This window comes from Melanostigma gelatinosum, assembly GCF_949748355.1.
Source record: "Melanostigma gelatinosum genome assembly, chromosome: 9".
NCBI lineage: Eukaryota > Metazoa > Chordata > Actinopteri > Perciformes > Zoarcidae > Melanostigma > Melanostigma gelatinosum.
The window spans coordinates 3,328,678-3,355,683 of NC_136642.1; the positions used below are offsets into that span (position 1 = coordinate 3,328,678).

General features: G+C 46.5%; 1 protein-coding gene across 2 annotated transcripts in view; it reads left to right on the plus strand.

Annotated features, from left to right (window-relative positions):
* Window positions 1-26,490, plus strand: part of sema6cb (semaphorin 6Cb) — a 131,345-nt gene extending 104,855 nt beyond the window's left edge. The window contains exons 18-21 of one of the 2 annotated variants that reach the window (XM_079275277.1): window positions 8,115-8,173; window positions 8,568-8,618; window positions 11,417-11,572; window positions 22,465-26,490. In XM_079275277.1, the coding sequence (XP_079131403.1) occupies window positions 8,115-8,173; window positions 8,568-8,618; window positions 11,417-11,572; window positions 22,465-23,810 (1,612 nt within the window). In that variant the 3' untranslated portion in view covers window positions 23,811-26,490. The remainder of the gene's footprint in view (window positions 1-8,114; window positions 8,174-8,567; window positions 8,619-11,416; window positions 11,573-22,464) is intronic. The other variant, XM_079275278.1, reaches the window with a different exon arrangement.
* Window positions 26,491-27,006: the final 516 nt, after the last annotated feature.

Below are 27,006 nucleotides of genomic sequence, written 5' to 3' on the forward strand. Positions count from 1 at the left end.
GCCACCTAGCGTTAGCATCACGGTAGCTACTTGGCTAGAAAGACACAAGTATCCATAACATCCCTATGAATACATTCATGATCAAATGGATGCACGTTGTAGTACACAGTAGATACTGCAGTCAGCCACCGGGGGCTGATGGGGTTGGAGTCTTGTCATCCATCTTTGTATACAGTCGGTGGCCTCAGCACAGTTTCTGTTTACATTTTCTGTACATATTTGGGGCAATAACGAGGTCTTTCAAAATAAAAGTGCTCTGTGGAGCAGCAAGAGCAACGCACTGGCAGCAAAACGGCACAAGACGTTGAGCGGGTTCTAAGGCTCAGTGAAAGATATCAAAGCCCAAATAAAGTCAGAAGTCGTGTCAGACTGCTGGCAGCCACAGCCCCACTGGACAGAGCCTCTGTGTGCGTTGCATACAGGGTAACGGCTGGTGAGGTGTGCGTTTACAGACGTTTGTATTTAGTTGTGACTTCTTTTGGGAGGTTTCACCGTCGACATTATCGTTATTCAAAAAAACATCTAAAAAGGCCTTTAATTCACAAAGTTTTATAACACTGTGGATTTACTGCTATGCATCTCAACTTCTATGTAATTTGCACTTTTGTAATACTTTTTCGTATTACTGCTTCGTCTTGAAATGTTGATGACCGTTTTATTTTCTTTAGCTTTTATCCTTTTTCAAGAGTGTGTATCTAACGGGAGCTCGTTCTAACGTCTCCTGCACAATGTTCAAACCTCTCTTTATACACGTGTGCATGTGCAAGTAAACATAAATATATTAATTATTTGGTGCCAGAAGATGCAGAAAGAATATACATCGAGTCACGCGAGGTGGATTCCGATAACAAAGCCTTGATGAGAAATAAATGAGGGGAGTTGAATGTTGGGGGGAAAATTATCTGCGGTCTCCAATCCCAAAATGTAAACAAACGCCTAAACCCGCGGAGGCCAGAGGACTGTTGGTGCACTGCTTTCCCTTTCATCTTATTTTTCGCACGTTTTCTTCACCAGCTCCTGCACCAGCACCTGTTTTAACATCACATGCCGGGGAGCAGCCAGAAGGGCCGCATGCTGCAAACTTGCAGCCCATTCACAGTGCAGCAGCAATTTTCTGCCTGATGTGACTCATTGTTCCCCCCCCCCCCCCCCTCTTTTAACAGAGAGGTCTCCAATCATGAACCACCGAGGGGACGGAAGCGTGAGCACATTTGCTTTTCCAATCAAACGCTCCAGCAGGAGGTTCGGCCCGTTAATTCCTCTCTGGACGAAGTCGTGCTAATTCGCGAGTTCAGCCGCTGTGGCGTTGGGCGGCCCGTCTGAAAGCTCACGGGGCGGACACAGCTATATAAAGACGTTATTAGTTCTCTAACTCACGGGCACAGCGGACGGATTTGTAACTATGAGCCGATAACGTGTAGCCGAGCGGCAGCAGAGGCGCTCGTTTTCATATCTCCTCGAGGGAGCTGTTGAGCTGTGGCGACGCACTCTTCATTGTCAACATCTGATCTAGATTCAGACGAGCGGACGACGTGATGAATGCATCTGACCGAGAGGGTTTGATCAGAGTGCTCTATGTGCCTTTAAATGAGCCGCCAGGATTTCTGTCACAACTATACAATAAATTGTCCGTTTTACAGTTTTAAACGTAATCCTGCTAAATTAGTGCCGGGTTAGTTTTCTGGTTGCAGCGCATGTGAATGACATCAGCTGACAGGAAGTTGAAACAAAAATTCAATGAATGAACCATATGTCTCACAGAGGAGAACTCTATCTTTTGTTTTTCTATATTTTCTTCCCCCTCTAAAGCCTGTGCCATTAAATCAAAAGTGTGCCGCGCTGTCCGTCAAAAGCGGGGGAAGAAAGATGGATGTGTGGTTGGATGGCGAGATGGCGGGAGGAATAGGTGATGGATGCAGTAAAGGGTGGAGAGGATCAGCCGAGGCAGTTAAAGGTTGTGGTTTCTCCTCCTTTGTGCCTCCTGGCGGTGGAGGTCTCTGCGTGTCCCCGTGTGGTTGATGTACAACCTGTTCCTGAATCACCACGCCGGCTGTTTTCTCTTTTTACCTCTGTGGACTTTTGTAAACTGTGTGTGTGGAGTTTTCTGTATGCTGACATCACACACACACACACACATGCACAGAGCACCACTTCCACTGTTGACTGGCTTCCAATAGATTACTCTGACGGCTGAAAAATGTGCAGACCTGGAATTATTGCATATCCTCTGCTTGGCCACCCAGACGTTACTTCCCCTGCCCTCACACGGACAGAGGCTAATGGAATATGTTTTTTTCTGTGCGCCCTCTTGTATTTGCTTATTTTGCTGTGTGATATTTTGGTTCCTGTGCTTAAATCGACCATTCTTCAGTTTTGTGGCCTCTGGATTGCTGGAGTCTTGTTGAAGCAGCTGGATGTCCAACCTTAGTTTCACTCTCCGGTTCTTTGTGTAGTTTGAACACTGGAGATGTAACATGGTAATCGGTGAGCTTTGGAGGTGCTGGTGCTTCAGACAGAGCCGGGCTAGCTGCTCACAGCCTTTGTGCTAAGCTAGCCTGCAAAACACACGAGGGCTATTCATCTTTTTCCTCGAACTTTTGGTCGGAGTTCTGAATGAAACTGTATTTTCAAAGCACCACAGAGACTCAAACACTGGGGACGTGGCTCTGTAGCTTGGTGAAGTACAGCCGGCGAGGCCAGTTTTGCATTCGCAGCAGTTTTCAGCGCACAGCAGGGGGGCCGACCCAGAACCACGGTGAATAAAATCACCCAATCTACCGCTGGAACTCCTGAAACCACTCGTGTAGCAGTTCTCTGTTCATTCATGTGTTCAGTATGTCCCGAGACGATTCCACTTTTCCAATGAAGCTTGTTGGAGCTTCAGAGCTCTGAGGAGGTTTTCAGTGATGGAGCAGAGAGGCGGATTCTGCTGAGTGGTTTGAAAAGTTTCCATTGGACATCCTGATTTATTTTGACATGTCTTCTTTTGATTTACTTCCTGTTGAGATGGAAAATTGTTCGTGAATTAGTTCAAAACAAGCAGGATATCCAGTGAAGTAAGACACTTTAATCTGAGGGGAATCTGTGACCGTTTTATGGGCTGGAACGTTTAGTTTGTGCCTCCTGGTGCACACTGATAATTAAAGAAGCATCTCTTATGAGCAGGTAAAAGTAATGAGATTTTGACATTGGTTTAGGATTGTAATTAAGGTTGTAATTAAGATTAGGTCTGTGGTGAGAGAGAGAGAGAGAGAGAGAGAGAGAGACCGATCGATCGATCACGCTGGCGAGGTGCTCCAAGCTGCTCGCTGAGGTTGTGATTTATGAGTCGGTGTTTAGCGTGCAGGACGACGCCCCGATGGACCAGAACGGGAGAGACATCAGCCAAAATATCCTGTTCAGACTCAACTATGAGCTCGCTGCCAGAGAGAGAAAGGGAGAGGAAGTATGGCCGGACGAGAGAACAAAGGAAACTGGAGGAGAGGAACCTACAAGGAGTGTAAAAAATGGGAAAGAAGAGGAAGCAAAAGATACATGTAAAGAGAGATGTATTAAAGCAGGGAGAAGTGAAGGAAAGACAGAAAAGGCTGCACAAAGGAGGGAGAAGAGGGAGGAAAGGGAGAGCGAGTTTTAGCAGTTTGAGCCCAAAGTACAGAACATCTGTTTTTCATTTAGGTTTTACGACTCAAGGAAAGAAAGTGTTGGCTCAGGCTGTCAGTGAGGCCTGAAAGTAACATCAGATTTGATTCCTGCATGAAGTCAAATCATATAATGTGTTGATATGTACATCTATCATTGGAAAGAGGTCAGGAGTGGATGGTGAAAGAGGAGAAAGGGAATGAGGACGAGAGAAAGGATGAACTGATGTGAATCAGACCTGACCGGAGTTAAAGACTGTTCGGGTTTAAAACAGAAGGATGCGAGGCTTCAGCAGGCTGCAGGGAGATTTCTGCTTCAAGCTTCCTGCTGCGAACGCGCATCAGAAAAACGGAACTGGATCCGGTTTCAAAATTAAACAATATTTAATGTACGACACAAAGTTCACTTACAAACTGAACCAACCATCAATAGTAATGTTCTCGAGAACAGAGACCACAAGCTCGCATCTCACTCACAGGTCTGAATTCAGGTGCTGAAACACGAGAGCGGATGTGGTCTGAGGAATGCTCTCTAGAACAGTCTCTCATATGCCCCGACAGTTGGACATGTCCGAAACAGTCAGAAAACATCTGAATGACCCTCCGTGGCGATTAGTGATTGGCTCCATTTGACTTCTGTCCCCTCCCATTATCGATCCTTCAGCGAAACATCTTCTCTCCTCGCAAAACATCTGGACTCTCCGTCTCCGTCGCGGTCGGATTTGGCTTTTGATCGATCCCCACTGCCCCTCCTCCATTTGCTGCATGTCCCATTCAGAATCCCTGTCTGCCCCTCAAACTATTCTATTCTATTATAGTGTTTTAATACCTTTAGTGACTATACTTTTATGATTTAATCCATTCAATTAGTTAGTATACTGTAACACATAATATCTTCTATAAGTAAGAATATTGTAAACATATTGTGACTGACATATTATTATTGTGACACTTCTTCTCATCAATAGTGAGGTTATTTAATCCTACTTATGTGCTTAATACTGAAATTCTCCACAAGATGAAGCAGCTCTACAGTCCTCCTCCTCCCGGGACTCCCTCCTCTCTCACATCACTCTTTCATGGCCGATCAGTCTCTTTTATTTATTGTTTTCCGGTGGCATACATCTACATGACTGATGGCTGATCCAGAGGACGAGAGGTGGAGGAGAGAGGATTCACATCCGCTCTCTCTCTCTCCGTCTCTGCAGCTCTCACACTTTGAAAGGTTTGTGCGACGCGGGCGGCTCGGCGTCGTGCTGTTTCTGGGTCCTTTGGTTTACGCGTCGTCCATAAGCATGAAGCCGAAACAAAAGACGGCCAAGGACGCATGGGGATCCTGGAACAGGGACCAGCTGCAAAGTGCAGGTGAAAGACCGTGAAAGGACCTGGATGGCAATCTTTTATTTTCTTGTTATTGCCAAAAAAAATCCAATGAAAGAATCAAAAGCAACCGTGTATTCACAGTTCCTGGCTTCCTGAAGACGTCAACCGTCTACAGCAGCTTTTAAAGCAGCTTATAGACGTTGAGTTTATTTTAAGTATATATTATTTTACTTGAACTTAACCTCAAACAGCTGGACTCTATTTAACAGATGTGGCTCAAGCTGGAGAAACAGTTCATTTGATGGAGTTCATTATCAGCCAACGCATGAGGTGTGATCGCTTAAGGACCGACGAAATAAACTACACAGGACAAGTCAGTGTCCCACATCGGTACGAATGTCACAGTAGTTGTGAGCTTACTGCCCCACAATGCACTGCTTCTCGGGGACTCGACGGCAGCTTTCAGTGAGATTTTGAGCCGAGCTAAAAAGCTGTAAATAAGTCTTTGTACTAAGTTTTATATGTTTTCATGCGGGCAAGTAACCTTTGAGCCAGATAGTGGTCTGTTTATCAAATTAACCCCTTTTTGGAATTTTGCTGAAGTGTTTTTCGGAGACGTGACGGAGACGTTTTGTGAGGTTTCTTGAGCTGGAGGTGAATGAACTGAAACCGTCAGAACTGAATTGAATGATGAATTAGCACTCACTCACTCACAGCAGCGTAACGTTTCTCCAGCTGCGTAATGTCAACAGTGCGGATTCCAGACGCACATTTCAAAGCTGTTTGATGGTGATGACTCATCCTAATCATGGGCCTGTGCCTTTAAGAAACAAACCGCTGTGTGTCGTGGGACGTTTAAACCACGTATCGGTCTGGCCCCGAAATATATAGAATAAATGTTGCCCCCTCCCCTGTGAGCCAGCTCTCGTCCTCAGGTGGGGCCCTTCTAGCTGTTCCGAAGTCGAGGCTCACAACTAAAGGTGGCCGTGCTTTTGCCATCAGGACCCCTCGGCTTTGGGACGAGCTGCTTGAGGAGACGAGGCTTTTACATCTCTTCTTAAAACACATTTTTACAGACTGGCTTTCATTTGATGTCATCGCGTTGCTGTTTTATTTTTATTTGTTGATTTTACTCAATTATTTTACTGTTCTATATTATTTATTTAGTTATTTATTAAGTTATTATTATTATCTTCTCAAGATATGTTTTCTCCCCGACTACTTCGTCCTTCACACAAACACCGAGCATCAGCCTGTCGCTCTTTGGTTTGATCATCACCTCGGGTCTTCCATCGCTCTTCCTCTGGGAACATGAAGAGAGTTTTCAGTGAGGAAGAGAATGATGTGAGTCAGTGCACCAGGTGTGTCTCTGCCTGAGAGGCCTCCTCGCAGCAGGCTCTGCAGACGCTCATCCGTAAACCTGAAGGTTGACGGCCAACGAGCTGCTTTAACACACACTGAATAAAAATTGAGGTTCTTCTTCTTCTTTGAGCGGATTTGTGTTTTCCCTCCAGCTGGGCTCCGTGTTCTCACTCTTTGGACAAGCGCTGATTCTCTCAGGAGCAGAGACGTGTTTGTCTTGAGGATTGCGAGTCTCTACAAATGTACCAGATCATGCATTGTGTCTGTGCGGAGAGAAGTTTGCTTGTTAATCACAGTTGTTTGCATGTAATTGGTTTGATGATAGAGTAGGCGAGCATGCGTGCTTGTGCAAAGTGTTTCGGCGTGAGTACCGGATCACCGCGCTTGTGCATGAGCCCGTGTCTCATTTCATTCGGCTCATTACAAACGCGTGGGAAGATTGTTGGCGTCGACGCGGCGCTCCGCGCAGCCGGGACGCTTCCGCTCCGCCGCGCGGCGGCTCGGCCTCATTACTCGCCCGGTGAATGGGCGCGTCGTCTGGATGAGGCTCTGATTTGGGATCGACTCGAAAGGGGGAAGGACGGTGCGTCCATTGGAGGGAGAACAGCGTGTCAATTGTAGACGCGTTCTCATCAGAGCTGCAGAAAATCAATAATTGCCAGATTGGGTTTTGTGTCGGTTTGGAGGGTTTTGTTCAAAAGAGCAATTCAGAGGATTTGGATTGCACAGCAAGTTCACAATGGCAGACATTGCACCGTTAAAACGTGTTTTGAAGGATTCATTTGATGTGATTGAGCATTTTTTCAGTTTCATGTTGATTTAATCATCAAGTATGAATTTACACAAATGTGTTTAAGAAGTGTAACTCATCCGTACTGTACATAAAACTTAAGGGACGACACACATCAATCAATGAATTCATGATTTAGTCCCGATACTCCTCAATGAGTAACAACAGGCGGGAAAAGTGTTTTCAACGAGACGATCTGCACACTTTGTCCTTTTCCTTTGAAAACCCACAAAAAAAACACGAAAACTTCAATCTCTTTGTTCATTTTTCTTATTTCTGCAGAACGACGGCCAAAATATAGATGTCTCGTACATATACTTCCCCATGCCATTAGCATCCCCATGGGAGGTTTCGCCGAAAGCGTTCCCATAAAAGAATACCGGTGGTAAATGACAGGTTTTAGTGTCAATCGCTCCGAATCGACACGCTTCCATCCAGTTCTTTCCACCGACGTTCCACAATCACGCACCGAGACGCTTATTGCAGAGCAGGCAAACTCCGGGTGCCAATTTCAGCAGCAGTAGCCTCGGTTGACTAAAATACAGTGCAGCTGCAGAAAGTGCTATGTGTGTGACGAGAGTGCCACAGATCTGGAGAACGGAGGAGGCGACTAACTGGAGCACTAGCAGAGGAGTCGAGGGAAAGTGAGGACACGCAACAAAGTTGATTGCAACTTCTCGTGAAGAACTCCGAGGGTGGATTTTCCCTTCAGGTCCGGGCCGCCGATTTGTCCCCAACAACAAATGCGGGACGCAGACACTCTGACCTCAGCCAGACACAAAACTAATTAAGTTTCCTTTCGGTGCACTTACCGCCCCGTCTCCAAGCACTCCTCGTCAACAAAACCAATTTTGGGAAGACTCGAGAGGTGCTTTGTTAAAAACAGACAGTTAGGAAAATGCCTTGATGCAAATTTACTGATGCGCCTCTTTGTCTTGCTTTGTCGTGTGTGTGTGTGTGTGTGTGTGTGTGTGTGTTTGTGTTTGTTTCTTTCCCTTCAGAGGCAGCCTTGAACAGGATGTGGAGAACGGTTACCATCAGCATGCTGAAACCTGTCACGGTGAGATGGAAACTTTTATTTATTCCCAGTGGAGGGAGGGAGGGAGGGAGGGAGGGAGGGAGAGAGAGAAATGCAGAGGCAGAGAGGAAGAAATGGAGGCAGAACAGAGAGAGAGAGTGAATGAATGATTGCGGATCTGTCGGGTTCTAATGGAGCATTACGATGTATTTATTTCAGAGAGGGCATTGAGAGCTTGAAGAGTAGTTTGTCCGCCCCGTTCACGGTTCCTGCTGGAACACGGTTCTCAATCTTTTCATGTTAATTAAGCAGGAGTGTTTTTATTGACATTTTGAAGGTAATATTGCCCGCTGATAATGGCCGATACACACGTCGGCATGGTGGAAATAACAACACACTGATGTCGTTGTGAATTCCTGTGTTTGTCTTTCACCAGATGTTCTGGCGACGACTCGCAAGCAGAACACGGCGCTGGATTTGGCGTACGGTCAGTGAACACATCTCAACTATTTAATTTAGAAGAAGAAATATATCCGATGTTCCTACCACGTAAATATTCTTTATACTTTACAACCCGGGAGGTTACAGAGCATTTTATTGCGGCAGCTGAATGGCCGGTGCACCTCTCCTCCTCAGACGGTCCGACAGCTTAAACATTGAAGCCGTTGTCTGAGGCGTCGGTCCTGTGATGGACCAGGCAGCCTAATGCCCTGTATCAAGAAGGATCATCATCCCTGTCACGTCCCATTACTCCCACGCCGCGAACCCCCCCCCCCCCCCCCCGGCATGGCCGGAATAGAAATAGAAATGCCGGCAAGCTTGCTACCGTCTCTGACGAGATTGAAGAGGTGGAGTCCGGACAACCTTCTAATGCGGCATCATTCAAAAGCAGTCATTGTCTATCGGATAGCTGCTGGCCAACACTTTATCTGCACGACGGAAGCTCCCGCTTCAGCTCCATGACGAGGTTATAAGACAGGCTCGCAGTCAGACTGTCGCCGGACGAATTGGGAGCCAATGGATCCAACGCAGTGATTAGTATCCGCAATGAGCCCGTCATGCTGGGAGACGTGGGGCCATTACGGCTCAGCAGAAGCATCCATCCTCAGTCTCTCTCTCCCTCTCTCTCTCTCCCTCCATCTCTCTCAGAACAGAGGCCACTTTGTCTGCAGAGGCTTCGGCCCAGACCTCCACAGTCCCACTGTGCCTCAGTAGTCTGAGCCTCCCCGCCGGAGGAATTACCACTCAGTCGGCAGCAAGTGTTGTCGAGCAACCCTCCCTGCTTAATCCCACGGGGCTCTCATCACCCCGATGCTTCGCTGCACTGTTTTGAAGCTCTCGACACGCAGTCGGATTCTGTCTCTGTTGTTCGATTTATTTATTTATTTATTTATTTTCCAGCTGATTCACACCAAAAGCCTGATAAGTCTCCCGCCCTGAAGATCAATTATCAGCTTTCCTAGATAACGCAACACCGCGTATGCCAAAACAAAGCCGGTGTCACACACGGGCTCCGTTTCCCGTCTTCCAAAAGACCCAAACAATCGCAGCCGGCAGAGGGAAGGGCACGAGACAAACACCTGCCGCTGTAGCTCATCACATGATCCTCTGTTGTGTCATTTCTTTTTTTGGTACTTTGTCAACAGTAAAAAGGGGACAAAAAAAATCAAATCCTTCACGCACACTGAGTGTAACACAATTGTTATGAATTGAAGTAATGGAGTCCTGGAGCTATTTTCCGATGTGCCAGGGCCAAACATCCCCTGGTGTACAGTTTTAATTTGCCCGGCGCAGATGGCGAACCGACGGGGCATCTCATTCAGAGTGAACGCTGTCAACTGGCTCACAGCGAGAGAGAGAACAAGCTTTTTTTTTCTTCTCTTTTTCTCCTCCAGTCCGGGTGTGAGCCTCTGCAGAACGCTAGCATTATGGCTGGCCTATTAGTGCAGGAGCCCGAGCCAATAGCGGCATGCTAGAAACCGGACGTCGAGGACAACACGGAGCTAATAATGCAATCAAGATGTGGAGCGTGTCATCCAGACAAACACCTTTGATGATACGGCGACCCGTGGCAGCCAAAACGCCCAGCGGGTTTTCTCGGCATGCGTTTGAAATGATTCTGAATTCTGGCCAAATGTCATAATGTTCGCTGATCCGCCTCGAGGTGACGGAGTTTTCCTGTGAAGCGGCTCGGCTCGGGTGAGGTAGTGGGAAAGAGTCAGCCAGCTGACGGTGTCTATTTCAGCTTATCTGTGAAAACGCTCAGCAGAGCGGACGCAGGGGAGGTCGGAGGTCAAAGACACGTTCGACATACGGGAGGAGAAGCAGGATGAGAACTGAAAGCCAGTCACCATGATGGTGTATTTAAATAGTAGAATAATTCAAAAGCCATTCAAGGATGTTGACGTATTCTATTCGTTTAAAGTGGCAGCAGACCACTGTTATTGTTGGCGCTGCTGTTTCAAAGACGACTCCATCAGATATAATCGGAAGTAGCTTGAAAAGCCACCGCAAGAAAACGTGTTTGTTTAGATAATCAAGCTGCTGTGTCGTGACGCTAAAAGAGTCGCAGAAATGTGCTGATGATATATTTTGTTACACGAGCAGTGTGTGGGATTCAGTGGCGTCTAGCCCTCTGATCGCCCCTCCCTCACTAAAGCGTGTCGGAGAACTACGGTGGCCTTCAGGTCAACGTAAACATGTGAAAGAGCCAGTGTTTGGTTTGTCCCTTCTGGGCTCCTGTAGAAACATGGTGGACTCCATGAAAGAGAAGCAGCTCCCTATGTAGATATGAAGGGCTCATTCTGAGCTATCTAAAACAAAACAATTCACAGTTTTAGTGTAAATACATTCACTTTTAACTCCCCTAAATCCGACACGCTGGCCCTTTAAAGGATGTGAGTTGTTTTTGAGTGCTTGATAATAGCAGCACAGCAAGAAATATTCTGGAGAATCGTGGATTGCAAATGTTGGAATGCCAAAATCACAGGTCCCCGGAGAGGTTGAATGTGGGCATTAGGCAGCTGGTGAAGAACATGGCAGCCAACACTCATTGTGTGTCTGAGGGGAAGTGACGGATGAATTAACTTCTGCTCTGTGTGCTCATCGTGTTGCTCACGATCATCGCTGGGTCTTTATGGTGACGGTTTTACTTTCCACTCAGGACTCACCCTCATCTCTCTGAAGTTGATTCTCCAGGCTGATTCACATTTCACTAATCACTCACTCTGTTGCCCCCCCTTCCTTCCTCCTCCTCCTCCTCCTCCTCCTTCGTCACAACCACAGGGAAGACCACACCCACAACTGCCAGCACAACCTATCATGGGGCGGCGTTCCCAAAGGAGGCAGGTGACCCTGAAAGAGGTACAGGTCCTGATGGCCCTCCCCCCGTTGGGGAGCAAGGGTCACCTGACTCGGAGCCAATCAGTGTGGAGATGGAGGGTAAGGGGGAGGGATGTCCGTCCTCAGTGAACCTGCAAGGGGATTGCACTGCTGGGCCCCGAATGCCTCGTCGTACGCCTCTAACCAGACTGAACACTAACAAACAAAGACTAAAAAAAGAATCATGTTTCTCTCTGGAAGAACAGCACGCATGCCTGCACTGCATCAGTCCAATCACCCAACATGCCTCCTCATGGCAATGGCACTCATTTGAAACGGGTAAAAACAAATTGCATTTTCTTCGCAATTTTGATAAGAAAACGAGTCCTGACCAGTAAAAGCAGGAAGTAGCTCGAGGCCGACCATGCAGGAAGTCATGTGATGCATGCCACTACGTGTAAATGTTCCCCCAGGGTGAAATATCACTTTCATTGGCTCACTAACGCTTAACTCACTAGTTGAACTGACCTCTTAGTGAAAGGCAGAAAGCATTGCTGATTGATTTTCTTGATTCGCACGCTTCATTAGTCACATCGTTACATGACGCCATGCTCCACTTCACGGTTGAATAAGTGTTCGATACACCGCGGCGTACATATTGACTAATCTTCGGATGGAGAGGATGACCTTCTTGTCCCGTTATTCTAACCCCGTATATCTCCATGTGCTCGACGGAGCAACCACGAAAGATTTAATGACTTGTAATAAATATACAGCCTCGGCTCCAATTAACTCCTCAAATTAAGTCGAGAACCTGCGTCTGAACAACGCCGCTCCCTCCTGGCCTTTCCTCATCTTTTATTTAGCTCGTCAGCATGCACAAATATTCCCTCAATGTTTTGCGACACATTGAGAAAAGCTCAGAGTGCAAACCAGGTGGCTCTCTCTGTTCATTTACATTTTTTATTTCCCTGTGCAGCAAGTATGGAGAAGTCAAAGCCCTGATGTCAACTTCCGGGCTCGCTGCTTTTCCACCATCTTCTTCAACTCAACGAAATCTCTCCGTCACTGTGCTTACATGCACACTAATATTTAACCAATATTCCGAATGTGACAATATTCTGAATTTGATACGGCTCATGTGAACAACATATTCCATTTGGATATTCAGAATTAGGCTAATTCCGACATGTAGAATGTTCAGATTAAGACGTGTGGGATTTGCTGATATTATTCTATATACCGGGTCTGAAAAGTGAAGCAGGGGATGCTTTAGGGCGGGGCTTACTGTGATTGACAGGTCACTACCACTACGTTGTCCGTGTTTTCGTCTTAGAACTTTAACCCTTTCACAGTCTGTTTTCAGACTGTCGCCTGAAAGTATCTTGCTCAGCGTTTGGTTGTGCTTAGCTCCAACCTCTCGTGTCACTTCTGGTTTCAAAAGCCAAGATGGCGATGGCCAAAATGCCGAACTCGAGGCTTCAAAACCAGAAACCAGCACGGGAGCAACATGACTGCAGTTAGAAAAGGATGGAAATTTAAGTTCTTTCAGGGCGTAGCCGTATTACGATCATCAACGACACCCAGCCGCGCTTCCTTCACTCCCAATGACACTTCTCCAGCTTTTTAGCTGCAACATCCACCGTCTTAAAGAAGCGTTTCCCTTTTCATCTCCCGGCACTGAACTGCCCTCAGTCTGTCACTTTACCCGGGACAGTCTGAGCGAAAACAATGTTCAATCAAGGGCACTAAAAACGGTATCAAAGAAGCAACAATATTAGATGTTAGGTATTGCTTTTCAAAGATGAACAATCCCCGTCTAGACATGCGGAGTGACCTGCTCTACAATTTATTGTTTAGTCTTTAAAACATCAGAGGAACAGTGAGAAATGTTACTCGCCATTTCCCAGAGCGCATGGTGATGTATTGAGATTGATTGTTTCATCCCACCAACTGTCTGAAATCCAGAGGTATTCAATTTGTTATAATAGAAGACAAAGAACAGCAGATAATCCTCTTATTTCAGAAGGTGGATTCTTCAACTGTTTGGCATTTTCTACTTGTAAAAAACATGACTTACGCCATTAATTACACAAATCATTTGAGCTAAAGGTTGTTGGTTGCTGGACCTTTGTCATTTTGTAATTACAAACCAGATTTTGAATGATTTAAAGTTCTGTTTTTCACTTAAGCTTTCTATTCCCACTTTATCGAAGGCGTCCGACCCGTAATCTCGCAGACTCTTCAACTTTTACAGCGCACCACCCAACTGCCCAAATAAATGACATGACCTATAAAACTCCAGCCAGCTCTTGAATATTTAATCACGTCTCGATCTTTATGGGCTCAAGTCAAATTATTTCTTAAATTTTTAATTTGACGGTTCGTTCGCCCCCATACTGATTAACAAAGCGTCCCTGTGAACCCTCGAATGATCACGTGAAGAAACAAGAGCTGCAGAGAAGAACAGAGGAAGTTTTGGGGTCTATCCCCTTCTAAAGACTCGATCATGCTCCTGCTGGTTTGGGAAGAAGCTACGGGTCATTTGGACGTCATTCAGGGAGGACGAGCTGCTTTTTTTTGTCCTCTCCTTGCGGCTTGCTCGCACAGGCACCATGTCAGAAGTCCATAAATCCCCAGCGAGGGAAACAAGCTTCCATTCAGGCAGACAGACTCTCTGGCTGCAATGATGAGCTACTCGGGCTCAAATGAGAAAAGCCCATAACAAATAAATAACCAGCAGGGGCCTGAGCCGGGGAGTCGGACAAGAGCGGGGGGGGGGGGGGGGGGCTTCAGGATGTAATAGAAACAGCAACGCAATCTATTTCAGCCAGAGACTGTGACGCCGCCGGTTCAATCAGAGGAGCCGGGGCCGGCGGGTTGATAAGGAGGGAGAGAAGCCGGGGTGGAAGTAACGGCATCGTAGTTCCAGGAGGACCTCCAATCTCCCTCAGCCCCGTCCATTGCTCACCAGATATCTGCTCTTCTGTCTGTACTCCCTGCAGCTGTGTCACAAATCTCCAAGCAGCCACAAGGTGGGCCAGCAGACAACGGTGCAAAGATAGCGGCCCAATATAGAGCGGCTAGTGAAGAGAGACAAAGATACCTGAACACAAGTTACAGAATGCCAGTGTGTGTCCAGATTGTAACACACAACGTGTTCTTGTTCACTGGCCATCGTGCTCAGCGCCACTAAAGAATACAGACTCTGGCCTCTGTAAAGATTGAGTCAGACTTCAGTCGCGACAATGACGTTTACCAGATGAAAACGTGAAAGTTTACTGCATGTTTAGTTCAGGACTTTGTGTCATTTACACAGAAACACTGTTGACTCAGTGTTGAAGAAAAGTGATCGAACGCCGTCATCTTTAACTGGACTTGGGACTTAAGGATGTATTCCACACTTGTCTGCACCGGATCCATTTCAGCCATGCTCTTCAGTTTTCCTCTCGTGCAACAAGTTCGATGTAATCAATACAGCTGGCTGCGCCGAGCATTGAGCGGCTCCATCACATGGAAGGGAGGCGCCAGAGAGCCAGAACCAGGACTGCGCGGGGTGGACTGTCGGACCCTGCTGCAATACAATTAGCGTTTTTCTAAAGGGACCCTGGTGCTCGGAACAACAGCATCGCTTTTGTCCACAATCAACACAAAATGAAAGTTCTTCATGATAATGATTTTAATTCAAACGCTCGGCACTGAAAGCAGAGACATTTTGACTTGTCGTACCAAGGAAAGCACAGGTGTTGCTAATAACGTTAGCAACGCCGGCTAATGTGACAGTGAGCCAGCGTGAACAATTCCAGGACCATCAACCTGAGGCAGCTAAATGGAATTCAGCCGTCATTCGTTTTATTCCGTACACCTGTGCTTCCATGCTGTGATATGTCAAAATGTCTTCTGTGGGGGGAAAAGGGCCGATTAACAGAAGACGGTGTTAGCTAGCTCACTAAATTATATGGTTAGCAGTCCCCTGACTGTTTAATAGGACGGGTGTTATGACAGAAAGCTGGGTGTGTTAAATAAAATGCGTAAATCTAAAAGCTGTCACACGTGCAGACACAATGTACAGCAGCACACGGGAGTCATCAATTGGAAGCAAGCGGTTTCATCCTCGCAGCTGTTGGAACTCTCGAGCAGGAATCTGAACTCCAACCTTCTTACATCTGCTCATCTGGCAGAAACGTGTGAAAACACACGTTTAATCAAACCAGCAATGTCCTTAACGAGTGGAATTGTGTCACTATACCCAAATATATTCAGCCAGCGACTGTTTCTTGACGTTATTGTGTGGCTGTGGGGGAGCTGTTCCCCTTTTCAATGCTGTGCACGTGACAGCTGAGACAGATGTGACAGCTCAGGAGAGTTTCCTCTTCCAGAAAAGCATCTTTTAAAGAACACATGAGTCGCAGTAAACCGTCTACGAATCCACTCGAACGCACGCAGCCCTGGTAATCCCAACCGCAGGTGTGTTTCTTCTCTTTCATATCTCCGTTATGGGCGGATGAGAAACGTGAGCGCTGGAGTGTCGGCTCAGATGTGGGTAGCTGCACTACATTATGTAAACACCAGCGGCAGGAAGCTGTTGACCTGCTGCTGTTTAGAAAAGTGCCAGCGGTGAGGTTGCTCTCGAGCTGTTTCTGGCTGCGGATCGCCCACCTCTCCAGAAACCTGCATGTGAGCAAACCCGTGGCTCACAGCACTCCCGGTTCTAGACCTCTCTGGTGTGTGTTTTTCCTCCACCTTCTATTGTTATTTGAACTTTTTTTTCTTTCTCCCTCCCGTGACTCTTTGTGCACATCCAGATGAACTGGCGTGGGTCGGACTAAAAAGCCAAGCTGGCAGCTAATTTAGCTGGCAGGTGGAGGGTAGACGGCTCGATGATAGAATCAAGTGGAGCCGGGGGTTTTCAAACTCATAAAAAGAGAGCGGAGAGTGAACTCGGGCTGAACCTTTCCATGAAGAAGAGCTGGTGGTCTCGGGGGGGTTACATCGATGCCAGTTTGTTTTCTAAAGGGTTATTTATACGTGTGAAGACCATGGCAACAGACACTGCCTGTATCATCCAGTCACTGATAGGACTCCGGCTGTGTGTCCCCTCTGCCTCATCACTCTCAATAGAGTCTTCATGATACATTTTAATGCCGTTTTCTTGCTCCGGTCACGTGTTACTCTCTGTGGCCTCGAGTTTTCCTGCAACGTTTAGGTCCTGCACTTCTGTGGAAATCCTCATCGATGTCAGGTGATGGAAGTAGCTTCTGTCTCATCTCTGTGCAGAGCTGCACATGTACCGATCAGGCAGGATGTACAGATCTGGCAGCGAGTGACACGTGTGGTTGTTGTTCTTGTGTCGCGTAAATTAGCCGATGAATGATACGATAACTCTATCAGATCGGTGCATAGACTCGCGTACTCGTCGATACCCGATCCAGCATCCTGGTGTTGGAATAACTCGATCTTTGCAATGTGTCCTCACAGAAGTTACTCCTCAGTTCGGTGCGTTTTTCTAAGAAGGTCCAGCCGCACGTTTTAATTTCCACACGTTAAATGCATACAGTCCTTTCACAATAAAGTCCCGTCCTCACAGGAAACAGCTTCGTTATATCGAGGCCACGAATCCACTTTGTTGGGTTTAGGAAAGGTTTGTGGTTTGGGTTAAAATAACCACTGATTTGGCGTCAAGTATGCAAGTTACGTGACGGATAAATCAACGTCAACGTAGCGGTTTCATCCGTCACGAGCAGAGAGTTGTCCACCACAATGCAGCAGCAGTGAGATGAGTGGACTTTTCCATCTCAGCAATCATCCAGAAAGCAGCTGTCACTTCTTCTTTCTTCAAACCGTCTGAAGTTGGACATTAAAATATGAAATAGCTTTTTTTTAGTTTTAGATCTTTTATGGTCAGATTGAAGCTGCACATCCAGAAGATGTTCATTACGACGGTTAAATAGAGCCGCCGGCTGTCGCACTTCACTCGGCCCGTTCGTCTGTCGACCCTGCCGGCTACTGTCACATGATTCATCGCCAGTCAGACGTGCACACACACATTTAATTCACTTTTTTTGGAAACTTTACTGCCAATTTTGAACTCCCTGAGTCATCGTCCTGGTGTAATGGCTCTCATCAAAGGTCACACAGAACTGGGCCGTTTCTCCCTCCCGCAGCAGTTCACTCCACAGGCGGGACACGGTGGGAGATTTGGATTTCAGCAGGAGGACAAAGATTAAATGGAGAATAACCCTTTAAGATGTACCATCTCATTTTCCTCAGTCAGTTCTTTAAGATGTCCCATAAATGTGCTTTATTGTTCAGGGTCAGAGTTAACTCTCCTTCTTTATATATTGCCAGCTATTAAGCTACAAACCGAGATGAATTTAAACCATATCTGTGAATTACCTGACTTTGGTGTGGACTGTCTCTTTAAGTCAAGATTCTTCCAATGTCGCCTTTCTCTCTTTCAGTGTGAATCATCACAGCAACAGTGTGACGTTTGCATTGGAACCATTTTTGCTTCACCAGCCACCGAATGGCAAATAATCAAATCCTCATTTTTTAAGTTTCTGATGCATGTAAGTGCATGTAAACAACAACAACAACAGGACATAGCTCGGTGCATGTGCTCTGCCTGGTTTAATGACATGTGATAAGATGTTAAAGGGTCAGTTCACCCAAATTACAAAACACCATCTTTTCTTATTTCATTTAATTTGTCTTAGTTTAGACTTTGCAATATTTCAGGATGCTTTAATCAGAACAAACACAACTCCATTCACTTCCATATTTACTGGAGTTGCAGCAATGAAGTGAGAAAAGATGTTCTATATTTAGAGTGAACCAGCCCTTTAACAAACCTCAATCTGTTGTGTGAGTGTTTTCAAGCAAAATGTCGACTGCAGACCAAGAAAAACTCTACTTCCCCTTCAAAGCACAGGTGTAAATATTGAAGGACTTCATACAGACAGTACGGCTCTGATTGCCAGATGCCACGGCACGCTTACCTCACCAGTATTCAATCACACCTGTAATGAAATCTGTGCTCGCTCTGCATCAGCACACCTGGAATGAAATGCAGTGCTCATTACCACTATTATTCAATTGGAATGGATCCGTTACATTAAACCATATCACCTTAGCCCGGTTGCATAGATTAAAGTGCATCCAATTGGCTGAGCACTGATGTGGAATATTATGCAAATTCCTAATAAGTGTACATGATTGAATTCACTCAACAGCCAGAACCCTGCACACACACACACACACACATCACGTATACTGTGTGTGTGTGTGTACACGCATGCGATCATGCTCTGTTTGCTAACCATGTCTGTCAGTGCACAGACATCAGGTATTAAAACTGTCACATGACTAATGCTCACAGCAGCGAGGCAGAGCTGCTCTTCAACCGCATTTTTAAAAAAAAAAGGAAAATATTTGTTCCATTCTTCAGCCTGTAGGGAGTCTTAAATTGTTATGTTTTAGTGTGGCAGAAATAAATCTCCAGCGTTAGCGGGGGGGGGGGGGGGGGGTAAATGCTTGCCTGTGAAGCCTGGGGCCATTTAGTCATCAGCTTCTCGTTGGGATGGAGGAGCCATTAAGGGAACAATTACATGCACTTGTGAGCTTGCAGAGGCAGAAACTAATTTGGGCTATTTTGGAACGTCTTCACTTGATTTTTCCGAGAAACGGAACACAAGTTGTTCTCCGGGTTACAAAGCATTTAATCGCACCCTTGAGAAAATCCCGATGTTCTGGAAAAGACCGGTGCAAAAGGAAAAAAGAGTTCTTCCTCTTGTTTAAATCATTGTCCTATCGGACCTTGAGAGTGAGCCGGCCGCTCTCCTTCCAGGAAATACTTGAAATGGAAAAGGAGTTTTTGTTTTAATGTCCTGACGCGAGGAGAATCGTGTGAAACTTCAAAGTGTTGAGATTACGGGTAATTGGTGTCATGGAAACGCTTGTGGGTGCTGTATTGTTCATGGAGTGGGTTTAAGACGTCTGCGGGAGCTCGTAAAGACAGCAGCGCTTTGCTTAATCACTCGTGCTCCGGAGCAGTCGCCGCTGCCGCTGTCATTTGTTCACCTGCAGGAAAGAAAATACAAAATACCTCACGCATAACAACCGCCAGACCATTTATTTATTCATTTCCCTTATGCAAAAAAAAAAACGAAGAAACCTCGAAAAAAAGAAACCTCTCCAATTAATAATACGTGGCCCCGGTGTACAACCTGCCTGTTTACATAACCTACCATCTATTTTTAACAATATGGCTGCACTCTCACTGCTTCTCTTCCTACGGCGCCGCGGAGGAGCGAGAGGGGTTGTTCTCCAAGCAGAGCACCGGCTTCAAAACACCCGGCAGAGTGACGGTCTGTCCCTCACTCCATCACGTCTGTCTGCCTCCTCCTCCTCCTCCTCCTCCTCCTCCTCCTTCAAATCTGCTCCTCACACATACATTCTCTCCATCTCTCTGGCTTTCATCTCAACACTCCGACTGTGCTCTTTGCTCCACTGTCTCTTGTATCTTTGTTGATCTTGGAGTTTGCCACCGAGGTTGAATTTCATCCCTTTATCTCATTCCCTCCCTTGCCTCTACTCATGCAGCCCATCTGTCTGTTTACCTTTTGGCAGACTTGCGTATCTCTATATTAAGCCCTCTGTGTGCCGAGACCACGTTGAGTCGAAGCAGAAATATAATGTGACAGCGACAGAGAGCAACACTGACTCTGCAGCTATGTAAACCTTTAAGGGATTTAGTGAAATGAGCATCAAGCGTCATTAATTAACGCCTCTACTTGAGCGATTGGCGATTTACCCAAACATAACCGGTTCAAACGCCAGTTTAGTTTCCAGACGCTTGAGGAGCAGGTCGGTGTGTACAGTTGGCCGGCACCCCCTGTGTGCCACGAAGCCTCTTGCCAGGCTGCCTGTGATTCACAGGGTATTAATTCCACTGTGACCGGCGGCTCCATATGTCCCGCGTACCCGGTGATTGAGTCATCCGGTCTGCTCGCGAAACACGTTGCGACAGGTCGTTCGGAGGCTCTGGATTTGTTTACCTCAGCTGCGCTTCTCGACCCCCTGTCGCGCCACTTGACTCATCCCCCTCCACCGGGAGGAACCGTTCAATAGCTGCCTGCATCCACAGCCTGACGGGGGGGGGGAGTCGTGGTCCAGAGGGAGCCGATATGACTCACAGGTAGCAGCGAGATGAGAGCAGCCTTTCACCGCTCATTACAAGAGCTGCACGCCGGGACGCTGATCAGTCCGAAACCACAGACTCAGACCCACGAAGAGCCGACTAAAAAATAATGTCCAAGATTAAAAGAGTGGGTATTAAAAGGCTCACTGCAGCATCACTTCTGATCGCCTGTCCCACTGGGATTGCAATTACGATTTACGGCTTTTTAATGCGTGCGTAAGTCGAGGCAATCATGAGAGAAACATTTTAATATTTTTAATTGGAAGCTCTATTCAAAGCATAATTTCTAAAACAGATTATAGTGCAGCGCCGTAGCTCTCTCTCTGGGAGCAAAGCAGCCCTCTAACGTGAATGTAGTGATACGTGACAGTCGGGTAATAAGGCTTTACAAGTACACCTGCTCAGACGTCTACCCCTTGATAATGAAGAGCAGAAAGAAGTTTCACTGTAACTTCATGACCTAAATAATAAACTCGTTGGCCAGAAACGGAGATGGACGCGTGTAACATGGGCCGAGGAAGAACTCATTACATTTTGGGAGCGGAGCAGATACACAAATTATTTTTCACTTTGGTTAACGGCGCGAGGTACGGCATCTGGCCTCAATTGGCCGAGGTTTGCGTTCTCTGAGTGCCCGTCTACTTTCGTCTATAAACAGTATCTCAATTTACCAGAGCAGAATATACCGTATATATCACCACCGCAGTATCAAATTACACACTCTACCCAGTTGCCCCATCATAATTCATTCAGGGAATTCTGTGAATTTCTTTAGCCAGAATTGTCTGGAGCAAAGAGTTCATCAAGTCTGTGTCACTTAATTCAGAGAAAAAGATTTTAAATTTGCTCAAATGCAGACCTAATTATTGCCCTGATCTCCCTTACCCTCCTCTTTCCAATCATCATCATCATCATCATCATCATTCTGAACCTCTCATCAAGCCTGATTTACACATCATTTTCTATTTTCCTTCCTCAACGAAGCTTTCGTTAGCGGTTGAGTTCGGCGTGTTTGGAACACCTGCCTCCCCTCCTCGGTGCAGCTCAGACTAATCAGTTTCACAGAAGCTGTCATTAAGGGCGGAGAGAAGGTTCTGACACCACAGATGGCGGCAGCCTCTTGCAAATGAGCTCTGATTACGGGAGGTGGCGGGTTTCACTCCTCTTATCATCGTTGCCTTTCACGCCATTGGGCATACACCGTGCTGGGGCCACACAGCCCAAGGACATTCACACGGTAGACTTACCTCGGCAAAGCTACCGTGTGTTTTCGGTGTGCAGACTCTCCCCTCGGCTTCATTTTGAAAGGACTTGACAACCTCATTTGAGTCTGTGTTGGCAAAAGGCGCCGCGCTCCGTGAGCTTTCGGATAGACCTGTTATTTTTGGCTCGTTCATCATACCAGGTGCTCTCGCTCCTGATCCTCGCATTGCAAAGCCGAGCCTGTGAAAATGACATCAGGTTCCCGCTGCTGTGCTCCCATCAATATTTAAAGCTCTAACTCATTTCAGAGTTGATTTCTCACTGACTGGGGAGCTCTTGTCCTCTGTCAGTCTGAAGGAGAAAGCACAGGTCCTAGGAAGAAAGGCCGTATTGATCTAGTAACAGTGGAGGGAAAGGAAGCCAAGAGCTGAGTTCAAACACCTCTCCCATGCTGTTTACCTCATAGTGAAGCCCCTGTAAACACAACCTGTCTGTCCCAGCTGCTACTTGACCTATATTAGCTCTTGAAAATATATATATTATTTATGGCTCAGTCAAAAAAGCTCTAACTGAAATTCCCTTTCCTCCATCTTTTCTTTCTGTTTTGAAGGTGTGAGGCGGCCGCCAGAGCTGGAGAAGACCAATCACAGTGTCCATTATACTCTCCTGATCGCGTGTGTTTTGGTGGCCTTTGTCCTTGGCGCCTTCCTCTCTGGTTTCCTGGTCTCCTGCTACTGTAACCACACGGGCCACAAGACAAAGAAGTTGTCGAAAGATCCCGAGGCGCCAATCCCACACGCCCTGTCCCTCCGCAGCCTGGCCAAGCTCAACGGCCTCCTGGACAGCCAGAGTAGGGACGACAAGCTGGAGGTGTCCTCTCCAAAGATCTACAACTCTTTCTTCGCCAACAGCCAGGAGCATCACCAGCCAAGGAGAAATGGCCATCACGCAATGACAATGGGAGACCTGGTCCACCCACACCACCACCACCACCTCCACCATTCGTCAGAGCTGTCTGGTCTGCCCACACCAGACTCCACCCCAGAACTGCCCATCAAGAACATGAAAGCCTTCAAGAACCAGTGGGAGAAGAACCAGAATTGCAACAATGCCAAGGAACCAAAGTCCCACAACACTGGCTCCAGGCCAAGCTCAGCACTGCTTCACCAGCAGGTCTTCCCGTACTCCCATGGCCTGTCCAATGGGCAGCCATTAGTCGGTCACCTCCATCCAGAGGAACGCAAAATCCACAACGTTGAACGTGTGCTGTCTCAGCAACCTTACCCTGGTTACTCCCAGAAGGTGATGGAGGTAACCTCACTGGATGAGCTCCTGAAGCACATCCACGAGGCAAGCTGCAGCAAGAACTCCCAGTTGATTAGCCCGTCGAGTCTGATGGCCTGCGGTGGCGGCGGTCAGCTTGCGTTCGCCAACCGCATCCAACCTCAGATTCCTGAGACGGAATCGGCCCCCTACTACAGCTCATCCACTTTACCTCGAGACAGCCTCACCCGACGCATGGATGTGCCTCCGGACATTCCCCCACACCACCAGTCCACACTGGAGAGGAGGCACGCCTCCCAGAGGCACTCGCTAATTGCTGCGGCCACCAAGATGCCCAACGTAGTAGGAGGAGGAGGAGGAGGCGGCGGCGGTGGAGGAGGAGGAATGATACCTCGCCAGCACAGCTTCAGCCAACGGAACGGCGGGCCCCACCAGCCGCCTCCCCTCCTGGCACGGATGAACTCGACGGGCAGCGCCTGCGAGGTGCACTACCCCCTCATCCCCAACGGGTACCTAACACGCCAGCACAGCTATAATGGAGAGCAGCAGGAGGTCCAACACAGGGGCGCTATCGTCCGCCGGGTCTCCTCTCTCAAACCCGACGTCCCTCCAAAGCCCCTGTTCATACCTGCCACGTCCCCCGTCAACCAACAGGGAAAGTTCAACTACTGAGGAGGGACACTCCTGGACTAGAGGGAGTCTCCCTCATTGTGTCTTCTTAAAGGAACTTCCCTTTGATGAAATGCAGTGGGTTCGAGGTTGCAGACCTTCACGAGTAAACCAGTCGCGTGGCAGCCAGTGTCACTGTGGACGAAAGCCTCAACCAAACTTGTTTTGTCCTCCTTCTTTTTGTCCAACGAATATCTTTGTACCATATTGGTATTGCTCAGCTACTTGCTTATTATAGAACGCCACCTCCTTGTATTAGGCTGCCAATGTCCTCAGTGTGGATTTACAATGCAACTTAGTTTTTCGGGACGTGTTGATGTTGGAAGAACTAAACGCATCAGTCGTCTTGAAGACTTGAAAAAGCCGGAGGCTCCTGCGATGCTTAGATTCATGCTTTTGCTTAATATTTTCTGATGTTGTGTTGGTAACCAGTCCCCACCCGCCCCACCCTCGAATGTGTTTATATTATGCATGTGTGTGTATATATATGTGTGTTTATATCCACACCGTATATGTATACATATACATATGCAGTATATGTAACCTGTGGTGAAAAGTCAGCAAATTCCCCTGAAAGTAGTTATGTCTTTGCCTTACTATACTCTTTCATCTTTTGGGCATATCAAACGGTCCCCCCCCCCCCCCCCCCCCCAAATCATGCACTTCATCCATACATTCTCAGTCGGCTAAATACACTGAACCAAATTAGTTCGTGTTGATAAGAGAAAGGAAATACTTCAACAAAGCAGCTATTCTCGTCTCGTCTCTCTTTTTCTTTTCCCCGGTCCAGCAGATGTCGGGTCCAAAGTGACGTAATCGGGTTCCTCGAGAATGTTTCTGTAAGATTGGTGCTCCTCGTCTCTCCCGGGTCTAACATCCTCTGAAATGGAAATAATAAGAAAACCGAATACCACTAAATAAAAACGCCGCGTTATGAGGATGAACATTAAAAACATAGAACGGACTGCAGTTATTCTAATTATTAACTTCGTGGCTATTGGTTGTAAATAAAGGAATAATTACTAGCCAAATTGTAACTGTATGTGTAAATGTGTGCCTTATTTAATAACAGTGTGTGACATGGGGGTAGGGGTTAATGCAAGGGGCTCAGAAGGCTACTATGCTACAGTATATTGTAGGTGTTTCATTTTCTATGGTCGTCAGTGTGTCACACGGTATCTATTGTACATTTGAAGAGTTTCATTCCAGAATGAGATATTTGTCTGATAACCGCAAGTATGATTGTAACACTCACTCATTCATTATATGTTCTGTCTTGATTGTATTGAGCTCTTTTCTTTTTTCCAAATTTTCATTGGTTATTATGAAAAATATAAAACACCAGATAGATAGATGTTGTTTTGTTTTTCCCGAGATGGATTCAGTGTTTTGGAATGAAACCCTTCATTGTTCTTTGCTTTGGTTTCTTTGTGTGTGTGTGTGGTTGTTTCTTTCATCCCAGAAGTGTGAGCCTGCAGATGTTTTTTTGGGAGAGTTTGGCAAAACAAACACAGCCTGAGACTGCAGACATTCAGGTTTGACTGCCTCCGTTTTATGTCACTTTCCACTGGGTGTCACTTTCCCAAAAGGTGCCATTGTTCACTTTTTGGTTGTTGTTTTTTTAGCAGTAGCATTAGCATCACTTTGGGTTTCTTAAAGATCAGCTCACAGTTCCTCTTAAGTTATCTACAGACCTGGAGCCATCGTAGAAGGCTGATGGACGGAGCAGATATGTGGCAAAAATGTAAAAAATATAACAAAAGAAATGTCCTGCAGATTCTGAGAATGGATGCAGGCGTAACATTGGACTTCTACGACGGTTTACCGCTGTCGACTTACCTGTGTCACCAGGTGTCAACTTCAACAATGCAGGAAGCAAATAAATGGCAGTGGAGAGTTAAGAAACGCCGAGAAGTGCAATGAACTCTGATCCGACGAGCGGAGATTGTCTCTTGGATCGATACGAGGGTGGAACCGGGTCCCCAGGTGCCAAACGGTCGCTGAGCTCTTCCCCCCTGAGGGAAGGTGACGCCGTGTCGGCTTGGAGACTCTCCGCTGTTGCACTTTTCAGCAGAGTCACTTTTGTTCACGGTCGACTGGAACCGCGGTCAATTCTGTGAGAACAGCACTGCCTTATTTCCTGTATCTGAAAGTGGTGTTTCATTGATTGAAACCCCACCAGAACTCATTTGACCCGATATAAAGTCTGCTGCTCATAACTCCAACTCCAGTAAATGAAGGAAAATACGGCCGACCGTGACGTTTGTGCAAAGGAGAAAAATTCATAATAAAAAAAGTGTATTTGGATATTAACAGGCAGCGGAGCATTAAATAGCTTTGGAACAACAAATAGAAAACATCCAACGTGATTTCAGGTCGTGACTGTAATGTTTCATGAGAGGAATTGTGGCAGCTACGGTGTTTGAGCAGTGGAAGTGTGCGTTGGTTTGTATCTGCCGGTGACAGATTGTAAGGCAGAGGGAGCGGTCTCGCCTCTAAATAGCTCGATCAGTATTTGATTTGGTGTAAATACATTCTATCTGGACGGGGTCTCATTGATTCAGTGTTATGTTTTGTTTCTTTCCTGTTTGATTTCCAGGCTACGCCTCTTGAATTACTATGAATTTGGTCTCACAGAATACCATTGTATGTCTCTTATACTAGGAATAAAATGAAAATATGACGCAAGTGTCTCACTGGTGAATGTGTTGAAATGTTCCTTCCTTGGGTGATGCATGAAACGCAGCGGTGTGATGGGCTGCACTTCAATGCAACAACCTCACACGACCTCTCAGATCAGTATTCATTAAATCTGTGAGTTTTTGTAGAAAGGGATCTTGAAGTGTTTAGCCTCGCTGATACGGTGAAGAAAGAGCCGCTTAGAACTGCAGGTCGAGGCAAAGTATACTTGTCATTTCAAGACATTTTCTGTTGTTGAAATATTTTACAATGATGCACAGTTCTCACAATTTCCTGTCAAAACCAGAGGAGGCAACTTAGAGAAGCCAGAGTGAGCTAGTTTATGTAGATATCCAACCAAAGCGTATATATATGTATATGTGTATGTATATATGTATGTATGTATGTATATATGTATATATATATATGTGTACATATGTATATGTGTATATATATATATGTGTACGTATATATATGTATATATATACATATTGTGTATATATGTCATATTGTGTCTCCA